This window comes from Podarcis filfolensis (genome assembly GCF_964270895.1).
Source record: "Podarcis filfolensis genome assembly, chromosome: 18".
NCBI classification, from domain to species: Eukaryota; Metazoa; Chordata; class Lepidosauria; order Squamata; family Lacertidae; genus Podarcis; species Podarcis filfolensis.
Window position 1 is genome coordinate 6,205,887 of NC_139622.1, and position 12,243 is coordinate 6,218,129.

General features: G+C 47.2%; 1 protein-coding gene across 1 annotated transcript in view; it reads right to left on the bottom strand.

Moving 5' to 3' along the window:
• Positions 1 to 5,558: 5,558 nt before the first annotated feature.
• Positions 5,559 to 12,243, bottom strand: part of MAP2K2 (mitogen-activated protein kinase kinase 2) — a 42,053-nt gene continuing 35,368 nt past the window's right edge. The window contains exon 11 of the mRNA XM_083594770.1: positions 5,559 to 9,771. Within this exon, the coding sequence (XP_083450896.1) occupies positions 9,661 to 9,771 (111 nt within the window). The 3' untranslated portion in view covers positions 5,559 to 9,660. The remainder of the gene's footprint in view (positions 9,772 to 12,243) is intronic.

Here is a 12,243-nt window from a genome sequence, read left to right on the forward strand (position 1 = left end):
TATTTATTAAGATTTTACAAAACAAAGAATTTCATCATTTCAAAATGCATCATTTCCATACATAAAGCTCAAGAAAAACAAAAATATATGACAGAAAAAAAGAAAAAGAAAAATAGAAAAACAGAAAAAAGAAAAACACTCTTTCTTAAATTTATAAAGTTCCATACCCCTCTGTCTTGACCTCCTCACATCCCCCTTTTTTGTGTTCCACTTAACTCCAAACAAATTCAGCAAATTCAAAACCTTGTTTCAGCCGTACTTAATGTTATATTCTAATTATTATGTCCCCATTTTCCATTTTTTTTTTTTAATCCGTACCTCATCTTATAAAATATGACATAATATTGTTCTGTTCAAAACCCCTTATCCTTTTTTTTCTTAGATTCTTCTTTTCACACACCTTTGACCAAAGTCACACAAACCCTGTTACTTTTACTTCCCACATCTTAGTGACACTCAAAGATTTTACAGTATTTTTGTAGATAGTCCTTAAACTTTTTCCAGTCCTGTTCCATCGATTCTTCTCCCTGGTCACGGATTCTGCCAGTCATTTCAGCCATCTCCATGTAGTCTATCACTTGCGTCTGCCATTCCTCCACGGTGGGTAGATCCTGTGTCTTCCAATATTTAGCTAAAAGTATTCTTGCTGCTGTTGTTGCATACATAAAGAGTGTTCTATCTTTCTTTGACACCCATTGGCCAACTATGCCCAAGAGAAAGGCCTCTGGTTTCTTGGGGAAGGTACTTTTAAATACTTTCTTAAGTTCATTATATATCATTTCCCAGTAAGCCTTAACTCTTGGGCAAGTCCACCAGAGGTGAAAGAATGTTCCCTCAGCTTCTTTACATTTCCAACATTTATTGTCAGTCAGGTGATAAATTTTAGCAAGCTTGACTGGGGTCATGTACCACCTGTAAATCATTTTCATAATGTTCTCCTTTAAGGCAATACATGCCGTAAATTTCATACCGGTGGTCCACAACTGTTCCCAATCAGCAAACATAATATTATGACCTAGATCCTGCGCCCATTTGATCATTGCTGATTTGACCGTTTCATCCTGCGTATTCCATTTCAACAGCAAGTTATACATCTTTGACAAAATCTTAGTTTTTGGTTCTAACAATTCTGTTTCCAGTTTCGATTTATCCACCTGGAAGCCAATTTTTCTATCCAAATTATAGGCCTCTCTTATTTGGTAATAATGAAGCCAATCTCGCACTTTGTCTTTTAATTTTTCAAAACTCTGCAGTTTCAATCTGTCACCTTCTTGTTCCAAAATTTCCCAATATTTTGGCCATTTAGCCTCCATATTGAGCTTTTTCTGAGCCTTAGCTTCCATAGATGACAACCACCTTGGGGTTTTACTTTCCAGCAAGTCTTTATATCTTATCCAGACATTAAACAAAGATTTCCTGACAATATGGTTTTTGAATGCCTTATGAGCTTTAACCTTGTCGTACCAAAGATATGCATGCCACCCAAAAACATTATTAAAACCTTCCAAATCCAAAACGTCTGTATTCTCAAGAAGCAGCCAGTCTTTCAGCCAGCAGAATGCCGCTGATTCATAGTACAATTTAAGATCTGGCAGGGCAAATCCACCTCTTTCCTTTGCATCAGTTAAAATTTTAAACTTAATTCTGGGTTTCTTGCCCTGCCAGACAAATCTAGAGATGTCTCTCTGCCACTTCTTGAAACAATCCATCTTGTCCAAAATTTGCAAGGATTGAAATAAAAATAGCATTTTAGGCAATACATTCATTTTTATAGCTGCAATTCGACCCAACAAGGAAAGCTTCAAGTTAGACCAGATTTCTAAATCTTTTTTAACTTCTGCCCAACATTTTTCATAGTTCTCTTTAAATAAATTCAAATTTTTCGCCGTCATATTAATCCCTAGGTATTTCACTTTCTTAACCACCGTTAAACCTGTTTCATTCTGAAACCTATCCTTTTCCATTGGGGTTAAATTCTTCTCTAATACTTTAGTTTTTACCTTGTTTAATCTAAATCCCGCCACATGACCAAATTCTTTTATCAGTTCCAAAGCTCTTTTCATACTGGATTCCGGCTCCTGTAAAGTTAGAACCAAATCATCTGCAAAGGCTTTCAATTTATATTGTTTGGCTCCGACCTGAATACCTTTTACAAATCGGTCCCCCCTTATCATGTTTAGCAGCACCTCCAGGACCGAGATAAATAATAATGGAGAGATAGGGCAGCCCTGACGTGTTCCTTTTTCTATCCTAAAATCTTCAGTCACCACATTGTTTCAACTGCGTATTATTTCTTAAATCTACATTTTGTATCTGTCCGTGTCAGGGATGCGGGTGGCGCTGTGGGTTAAACCACAGAGCCTAGGACTTGCCGATCAGAAGGTCGGTGGTTCGAATCCCCGCAATGACGGGGTGAGCTCCCGTTGCTCGGTCCCTGCTCCTGCCCACCTAGCAGTTCGAAAGCACGTCAAAGTGCAAGTAGATAAATAGGTACCACTCTGGCGGGAAGGTAAACGGTGTTTCCGCGCACTGCTCTGGTTCCCAGAAGCGGCTTAGTCCTGCTGGCCACATGATCCGGAAGCTGTACGCCAGCTCCCTCGGCCAATAAAGCGAGATGAGCGCCGCAACCCCAGAGTCGGTCACGACTGGACCTAATGATCAGGGGTCCCTTTACTTTTACTATCTGTCCAAGTTATCCAAAGTGGTTTGTTACATTACAAGTGATATTAAAACCTTGCTAAGGTTTTCATCCGCTTACAGTGGTCTCCTAAATCAATTATAATTCCCCCCTCCATTCTTTATTGAAGTGAGGAATTTTCCATTTGTCAAAAGAAAGGCGAATATATAATCATCTGTGCTCATGAAGCATCCATCAGCTGCAGCATCCTCGTCTTGCCTGGATTGAGGCTAGTCCAGGGGTCAGCAAAGTTTTTCAGCAGGGGGCTGGTCCACTGCCCCTCAGGCCTTGTGGGGGGACGGACTATATTTTGAAGAAGAAAAAAGAACGAGCGGGTGGGCTGCCCTAAAACATTGGCTCAGGATTTCAGTGTTTGATCTAGGGAAGGGTTTGTACCAACACCTGACCAATGAGGAGTTTGTCAGCAAATGGCAGAAAACCATGGCTAAAAAAGCCACTTCTATTGGTCTCTCCCCCCACTGTATTACCTGGGTTTTGAAGGCGCCCAAAAGATGTTAAAGCAAAGATTATGGGATAATGCACACAGTGACTTGCAATCTCGATCACACGCAGTCTGTAGTCCGCTGGCAGTTGGAGTACAATATGGGTATGTCTTTAAGTTAACATCTTACATTAAAAACCTGACAGTACCAAACTATCGAAGGCTTTTCACCAAAGCCAGACTGAACGTCTTTCCTTCTGCAGTGTTGGATGGCAGGTTGAGAGGAGTTCCCTACCAGGACAGACTTTGCTCGTGTGCTCAAGACATCGATTCCATAAAACATATTTTGTTGCACTGTGCAAAATATGAGCAAGCCAGGGCTGAACTGATACTACCCTTGCTGGTGCCTTTCCCGGGAAAATCAGAGGCTTGCTATGTCAGGTTCCTATTGGAAGACTGGACAAATGCTAGAACATTTGCAGTGGCAAAGTTTTTATCGGTGGTTGCAAAAACAAATAATCCCTATCTTCTGAACAAAATGCTTGTTTAACCTGGAGGTAGGCTGTATGAATTGTGTATTGCTTTGTAATGATTTGTTGGGTCTCTGGACCGTAATAAAGATTGATTGATTGATTGATTGATTGATTGATTGAACGAATTCCTATGCCCCACAAATAACCCAGAGATGCATTTTAAATAAAAGCACACATTTTACTCATCTAAAAACACGCTGATTCCCAGACCGTCTGCAGGCTGGATTGAGAAGGCAATTGGGCCAAATCCAGCCTCCGGGCCTTAGTTTGCCTACCCATGATTTAAAGCAGCGGTTCTCAACCTGTGGGTCCCCAGATCTTGTTGGACTACAACTCCCATCACCCCTGAGCTCTGGCCTTGCTAGCTAGGGGTGATGGGAGTTGTAGTTCAACAACATCTGGGGACCCACAGGTTGGGAAAGGCTGATGTAGGCTTACTGGACCTCATCCAGTCCATTGCCACACCTAAGCACTGGTTCAGAACATCCCCTGATGGAGAGGAGAGGGACACTTGAGTCCACATCTTTGGATTACGTCCCCCTGGCAAGGGTCAGGTAGATATTGAGTACCACGGGAGGTAAAATATAGTATAATCCCTTAGCATCACTGCCAAAGGGCAGGGAAGTAATCCCTTGTGCAGAGCTTAAGAAGCCCATCTCAAAGAGGAACTGCGGTGATTCCAGTCTCCAGTCAATCTTTGTCGCTAGTTTGGTTTGTGTTTGGTTCAAGTCGTCCAAATGATTGGGATGTGGAAATACAAATTCAGAATGTGAAGAACTACCTGAAAATGATTCGCAGATGTTATCTAACTCCGAGTAGGCTTGCTAAGACTGAATCAGATACTGTATTTTTCCATGTATAAGACTAGGTTTCCCCCCTAAAAAATAATGTCCAAAATTAGGGGACGTCTTATACACAGATAGTGTCCCCCTCCCCATTTTCTTAAATCTTGAGTCCTACAAAATAGGGGGTGTCTTATACATGGGGGGGGGGTCTTATAGACAGAAAAATATGGTAAGTGCTGGAGATGCAAAGAGTTGGAGGGAACGTTCTTTCATGTGTGGTGGACTTGCAAAAGGAGCTTCTTGCAGCCAACCGGAAGCCGTGCTTTGGTTTCCGAACGCTTTGGAAGTCGAACGGACTTCTGGAACAAATTCCGTTTGACTTCCAAGGAACGATTGTGCTGAGCTAGTTTGACTTATTACAGGGAAGCTTGCTTACGATCCACTCTGCCTAACTCTTGCATGCTGATTTTTGTATGCTGGTGTTACGGCCTTAATGTTCGTTGCTATCTAAGGAAGTCAGGCTATCCTCCCCCAGGGCCAGGGCCTTCTCAGTGGTGGCTCCAACCTGGTGGAATGCTCTGTCCCAGGAGACCAGGGCCCTGCAGGATTTAACTTCCTTCCTATTTTGCCTGGTTTCAATTTGAACTTAGCCTGATCTTTTATTCCCCTTCCTTTCCTTTTTATGAAGATTACCCACTCTGGGATCCCACGGCTAATTCTCCCCTGGTCTCCTCGCTGGCCCAGGTGGGACTAATTTAGCCAGCTAGTCCTGGTGATCATCTAATGTTTATTGGATGGATTTCCCCCCTAAATTGATTTTATTGTTATTTACGCTTTATATCGTATTTTATTTTATTTTTATTTGTAGCATCAATTGTTTTAAATTTGTTGTTAGCCACCCCGAGTCCGGTTTCCTGAACTGGGAAGGGCGGGGTATAAATAAAAAATTATTAGTATTATTATTAACAATGGTGGGTTGTGCTTACCCATTTTTTGCTGTACTAACAGGCGATAAACTAAGAAAAACTTTGCAAAACAAAGCATAACTGAGGACTTTGGGGGGGCCGTTCCTTGGCCTCTCAGCTCACACACTGCGAAATAAAATCCACAGGAAACCAGGCTTCTTAATGTAAAGTGCCATTTATTTCATCTCCCCATGGTGAAAATAGTTTCTTAAAAAAAAAAAAAAAGCACCGTCAAAATGCTCAGCACATTCTTAAACCCCCTTCCCCAAGAAACCAAAGCCGTAAAAGGAAACATAACCAAAAAAATCTTTTTGAACCGTAAAATGCACCCCCCCCACACACACACCCAGCAAAAGCCTCACTGTTCAGATATATATAAGCATTATGGAGAGAAAAAAAAAAGTACAGTAATTAGATCACATGATCCCACTAAGTTCATTGACAACTTTTAACTCAAACACTGAATATTATACATTCAGATCCTCAGGAGTTACCCCATTTGATAAAACTAACGTTTGCACTTGGAGTGAGGGGAGGGGGGAATTAAATCAGCTGTCAGACAGTGTCAAAGTGGAAGAGATCTGGCTGCGGTAATGAATTTCAAATTATAGTTTGAGGAAAAAGACTTGGGTTACAAAAGCCTCCCCTTCCCTGACCATCCCACCCAAGAAATGTCGCCTATAGATCTGCTAAGGGGGTCTCTTCCCATTTCCTGCGGCCCGCTTAAAGAGGATTGAAAATTTGCAAGTTTGCCCCAGCTGCTCTAGGGGGAGAAAAGACACGCAGTAAATCTCCACCCCGCAAGAAAATCCACCCATCTTTCTCCCTTGCGAAGACAGCAATGACATGGTCAGTCTCGCTTAGAAAGCACACCAAATAAGAGCAACTGCGAGGTTAAAAGGGGTGGGGCGGAACGCCTCCCAAATGTCGTGTTTCTTTTCAAATCCACGGATCGAGTCACTTACACTATTTAGAAGGGGAAATAAAATGCACAGTCCGTTTTTATTTTGCTTTCGTTCCATACCCAGTATATTCCGTATCCACAATCAGCAGCAAAACATGGATCAGTGGGGAGTGGGGAAGAACGCAGGGTCTCTCCCCTGGCCTGGGTTATCTTCCCAGCAGTCCTCCATCGGCTTGTGGGGGTCCTGTTCGCCACCCCTTTTAGATCATATCAGATGCTAGCAGTCCGGGGGGGGGGGGGGTTGCGGGAGAGAAGAAAAACTCAAGGCAGCGAAGAGACACACATGGGCTCAGTTTCTCTCTCTCAAAGTTTCGTGCAAAGATTACATCTTTGCCCTGCAAACCGGGTGGGAATCAATGGAAAGCACTGATACTCAGATATCCTTCACAGACAAGCCACCGAGAAACAGAAGGAAGTTTACACTCTTGAAAGCAAAAATGAGTACATGAGGAGAGGATTCGGTGAGAGAAGAGTGAATTATTATTATTTTTTTGAGTGGGGTAGGGGATTTCGCCGAGAAGGGCTCGGGAGAGAGAAAAAGCACCTTGCTCCACTAAGTCCTGAATGCAAGAAACCAGCCCAGTTCACCAAAGTCAAGAATTGTGCCTCCGACTTGTGGCTAAATGTTAGAACCTATCTCTGCAGAGTCCCAGGGATTTCAGGTCGCACTGCTGACAGAGGGAGAGCCTTTTGCTCTTGGCAACCCAATAACCTCTGGAAATTTTGGGAGGGCATTCGAAAATCCCACCCCCAAGGGTAGACACTCCACAAAGTTCCCCTACCCACATGGAGATGCTCTGGGAAACATGTTGGGAGACATCATGGTGCAGACTCCCGGAGGCAGGCATTCGGTCGCCGAACTGGCTGAGTTTGCCTAGGCCTGGCTTACCCTTTTAAAGCAGAGAAGCCTTTCTCTCCCCCCAAAGCACTTGGCAACCAGGCCAGCCAGTCGTGCCATGCACGGATGCCAAGATACCCACCGGCTCTGCCACCTTTCGAGAGGCAAGTGCCAAAACAGGCTGGGGAAAACTTATTCATCCCTTGCGTCGGGGAGCTCAAGGCAGCCGTGTCTTTTAAAAGCAGCTTCACCTTAAATGGTTTTTTTTTTCCCAGGGTTCCTAGCAAGGTGAGCTAACAGGAAAGCGGTGGTACCACTGCAAGCTGCCGGCTTCCGTTGTGGCCGAGTGACTCGTCCGTCAGCCCGCCCGCCGCTTGGCCTGCACCAAGTCCCGCATCCCAAGGCGCAAACCCAAGCAAAGACAGAGCATGGCCAGCGCCTCTTCAACATTGCCCTCCGCAAGCCCTGATTTGGGGACTCCACCTGGTTCAGCCACCCAGCTGTGGCTTCCTTACCTGCTGGGATTGAAGGGGTGGGGGTTGGGCATGATGGCCGGCTGGACGCCGGTTCCCCCACTTCCCAGAATGGCAGAGGGGCCCGGTATTCAAGGAGAACAAAACCTTATCGACTGCGAGGTGCTGGAGAAGTTTGAAGCACCTGACCCTCCTTTTTCATGCTTTTTTTTTTTTAAAAAAAGAAAGAAAATGGGCTGTAGGGCAAGTGTGTATTGGGTCTCGCTCATACACTCCCCTTCAGTTACCTGGACAGCGAAAAGCCAATAATGGTAAAGGAATTAACTGGAAATGAAAGGAGGAGGGGGGGAGTTTGAGAGAGGGAGAGATGGAAGTTTAAAGAAGGATCTGTTAAGATTGGGGATGAGGTGCAGCAGAAGGACTGGGGGGGGGCAGGAGGGGAGAGAGGCAGCCTAACCACCGCCAACAGCTTTTCTTCCAGTTCACCTGCTCCAGAGGTGAGGGCTCCTCTGAGCTATGGAGGGCAGCAGCATCAACAAGACACTGAGAAGCATCCAATTGCAGCGCAGGACTCGTTCACCATTAAATCTCACACTCTCGGAAACAGAGACGTAGCAACGCCAGTACCAAGAAGGCAGAAACCGACGGCACCTTTATCGGGAGAGCGATGCCTCCGCTACAAGGCCTGAGGAGTAACACACACGGAGCGTGCGCTGGAGAGGAAGAGGCGGCCTTTGCGCCCCCTCCGCCGTCAAGAATTAGCAGCTGTGATTCTTCTCCAATAAATACCCGGCAGAGGACTACTGACCTCCACCCTCCACTTCGGCGTGTTAGTGCACATTGATTTCAGAAATAAAGCACTCTGTTAAGACTGGAAGGAGATGGCTTTAAAACCGTCACGTCTTTGGAGAAGCAGCGTGTGGACTGCTGTCCCCCCCCCCCCAAATTCTACATGATTTATAACGACAACACAATTTCCACGGGGCACGGGTGGGGCTGCATCCAGCGAGGCCCAACCCAGAACAGACCCACCGAAACGCAGGCACACAAAATGGGCATGTCCGCAAATTTCAGCGGGTCTACGCCAAGCACCACTAGCGCCGGATACAACCCCTCGGTGCGCGTGTTGCATTTGTACGTAAAAATTACACACTCACACACACACATGAAGACGGTTCCACGTTCCCCTTGAAGCCGTGGACGTTCCCTCTCCCACAAACACAAAGAGGGCAAGTGGAACTAAAAACTTCTCTTGTAAAGAAACTGAATGCAGAAACCGTGGGGAGGGGAAGAGGAGGAGGAGGAGGAGGAGAGAATGGGAAGGAATTGACTGCTAGCTTCTCAACCACCAAACACAAACTTCCTTAAAATCGCACGGTCCTCTTGCAGGCTCTAGGAAGGACCCAAGCCCAGGCCGGCGAAGCTGCCACGCTGCTCCGTTGGCCAATCGGCCCACTTCCGCACGAGCTGCTCCATGTGTCTCCACCCAACTGCAGCACCCGTCCGGCAAGCGTCTCTCAGGCCCCCCACCCAGGAAGCAAGTGCACAAGAAGAAAGGAAAGAAGGCACAGCCTGTCCCTTTCCCCCAAAACTGGTGACACAAAACGTAAAAGAAAAAAGCAGCTCGCCGCTGCTGTACACATCCCGCCCCCTCCCCAATCACTGGCCCAGAGTCAGAAGCTCTGAAGAGATCCACACTCGGCTGCGGGGAGAGGGATGGAGCCGAACAACGAAACAGGAAGAGGGTGAAGCAAGCCCGCTTTCTGCTCGCGCTGTCTGGATGATGACCGGGCAGCTTCCGAACTGCGGCGCCTTTGCTGTTCCGGAGCCAAAAATAAAGAATAAAAGGTCGCGGAGGAGAGGCTGGCCGAGAGAGGCGGGTTCTTTCCTTCTGCTGAAGGGTGGCGGACGACAGCAGACAAGCAAGATGCACAAGAGGAGGAGGAGGAGGAGTAGAGGGGAAGAAGGCGGCTTGCTTGGCGGTCACATGGCGGTGCGGGTGGGAGTGCTGGGCTGGTTCAACCGCAGCGTCTTACACAGCCAGCCGGCGAAATCCACCTCTTCCACTTCGGAGCGCTTGATAAAGGCGTGATTCTGGAAAAGGAGGGGGGAAAGGAGGCGTAAACATCAAAACATACACTTGGAAACCTCTCCGCAACACTCTGCCTACGTTACAAGGCATAGTATGTTTTCAGATTTATTTTATTATTCCCTCCAGGGTGGCAATGTGAGAACGGGCCTTTTCAGTGGTGGCTCCCTGCTTGTGGAACGTTCTCCTGGGGAGGCTTGTCCGGCACCATAATTACACAGCAGCCCGGCAAAAGAACATTTCCTTTCCGCCAGGCCTTGGGCTCCCAGCTATCTGCGGTTTCCTTGGGTAGGTGGGTGGGACGTTTCGATCACGCCTAAACAGGACCGTCTTTTTAGACGTTTCTTTTGTTCCGGTTTCGGTGTTCGTCTATTGTTAAGTTGCTTTGTGTTACCCCATGGTTTAAAAAGGAAAAAGGGGCAACCAGTGAATTTAAGTAATCCTATCGTAATGGAAGTTATTTATTTATTTAAAATGGCACTATTTTAACATTCTGACGTTTGCCACCCTGGGCTCCTTTGGGAGGAAAGGCCAGGGTAGAGATTTCATGAACAAATAAATAACGGCCTAAGACCCTCGTACCTATGGGACCGCCTCTCCCGATATGCCCCACGGAGGACCTTAAGGTCCATAAATAGCAACACCCTAGAGGTCCCGGGCCCTAAGGAAGTTAGATTAGCCTCAACCAGAGCCAGGGCCTTTTCAACACTGGCCCCGGCCTGGTGGAACGCTCTGCCTCATGAGACCAGGGCCCTGCGGGATCTGATTTCTTTCCGCAGGGCCTGTAAGACAGAGTTGTTCCGCCTGGCCTTTGGCTTGGAATCAGTTTGATTCCCTTCCCCCTCTTTCTTTTTTCCTTTCTCCTCCTGTGAAGAGGCTGCATCTTAATGTTTCAATGTTGTATTTTAATCTTGTTTTTTAAATTGTATTTTAATCAACTTGTTTTTTTATTATTGGTTGTTAGCCGCCCTGAGCCCGGTCTTGGCTGGGGAGGGCGGGGTATAAATAAAATTTATTATTATTATAGAAATGGGCAGAAGCTTGTGCATATCCAGGTCTTCACCAAATCAGCTAGCGGAGTAGGGAAGCCTCTAGCCCTCAAGGTCTTTCTGGCGGCCCTCCGCAACATCTGGCACCCTGCCCCCTTGGGCAAACAAGGTCCTGGGCTTTAGGAGTGAGGCATGAGGGTTCTAGTCCCAACAGGGTTCTAGTCCTTCCCAAAGCCCTGCACCTTGTTTAGCCAACTTTGGGAAGCCACTGGGGTTGGCAGTCAAATTTTGACCTTGCTCCCCACACGCCAAGGCATCGTGTGAACTACAGACTCCATGTCAAGGTACTCTTGCCGCTCACTTGGTGTGGAAAGTTGGGCTAGATTCACATCTGTTAGAAGCGAAATGCATGGCTTGCAGTCCCAGCAAGCTTGCATCGAAACATTGGCCTGCAGAGGGAGCCAAGCAGCCAGGGACCCGACTCTGCAAGAGAGAGGAAGAACTTGCGGTTCTCAGATGCTGTTGGGACTCCCAACGCTTTCCAGCATGGCCAGTGATCAAGGGCGCATAGGAGCTGTTTCCCACCAATATCTGGAGGGCCACAGGCGTAAGAGATACGCAGCTTTGCCCCTGTGTTCCCCGCAGGAAATTTAAGAGAATCATAGAACAGAGGTGGAAGGGACCCCGAGGGTCGTCCAGACCCCTGCAATACAAGAGTCTTGGATAAAGCACCCATGATAGATGGCAAGCTCTGCTTAAAAACCTCCAAGGAAGGAGAGTCCATCACCTCCCGAGGGAGTCGGTTCCCCGGGTGTGTTGATGAAGCAGCACCGAGCAGAATCGAGCTCTCCACTCAACAGCTTGTGAGAAGGCCTCAGTCCTGTTCTATGAAACAGCCTCAATAGGATTTAACCGCCCCCTCCCTCTCCATTTTTCTCAACAGGCAGGGACAGCCAATGCAGAACTGACCTCGCCCAGTGATCGACAGTAATAATAATAAACCATATTTTTCGCTCTATGGGACGCACTTTTTCCCCTCCAAAAATTAAGGGGAAATGTGTGTTCGTCTTATGGAGCGAATGCAGGCTCCTTGGCTTCAGCGATAGCAACGCGGAGCCTCCGAAGCGGAGAGGGAGAGCTCCCTCTGTGCTCCGGAGGCTTCGCGTTGCTTTTGCTGAAGCCTGGAAAGCGAGAGGGGTCGGTGCACACCGACCCCTCTCGCTCTCCAGGCTTCAGGGATAGCCGCCTGAAGCCTTTGGAGCGCAGCGGGAACTCGCACTGCGCTCCAAAGGCTTCAGGTTCCTTTTGCTGAAGCCGGGAGAGCCAGACTCTCCTGGCTTCAGCAGAGAGGGAGAGCTGCGCAGTGCCCCTTCAGCGAAGCAGGAGGAGAAACGGAAGGGGCTCCATTTCTCCTGCCGCTTCGCTGAAGGGGCGCTGAGCAGAGGGGGAGAATTTCCCTCCCCGTTCTCCCCCTCCTATGGTCTGGTG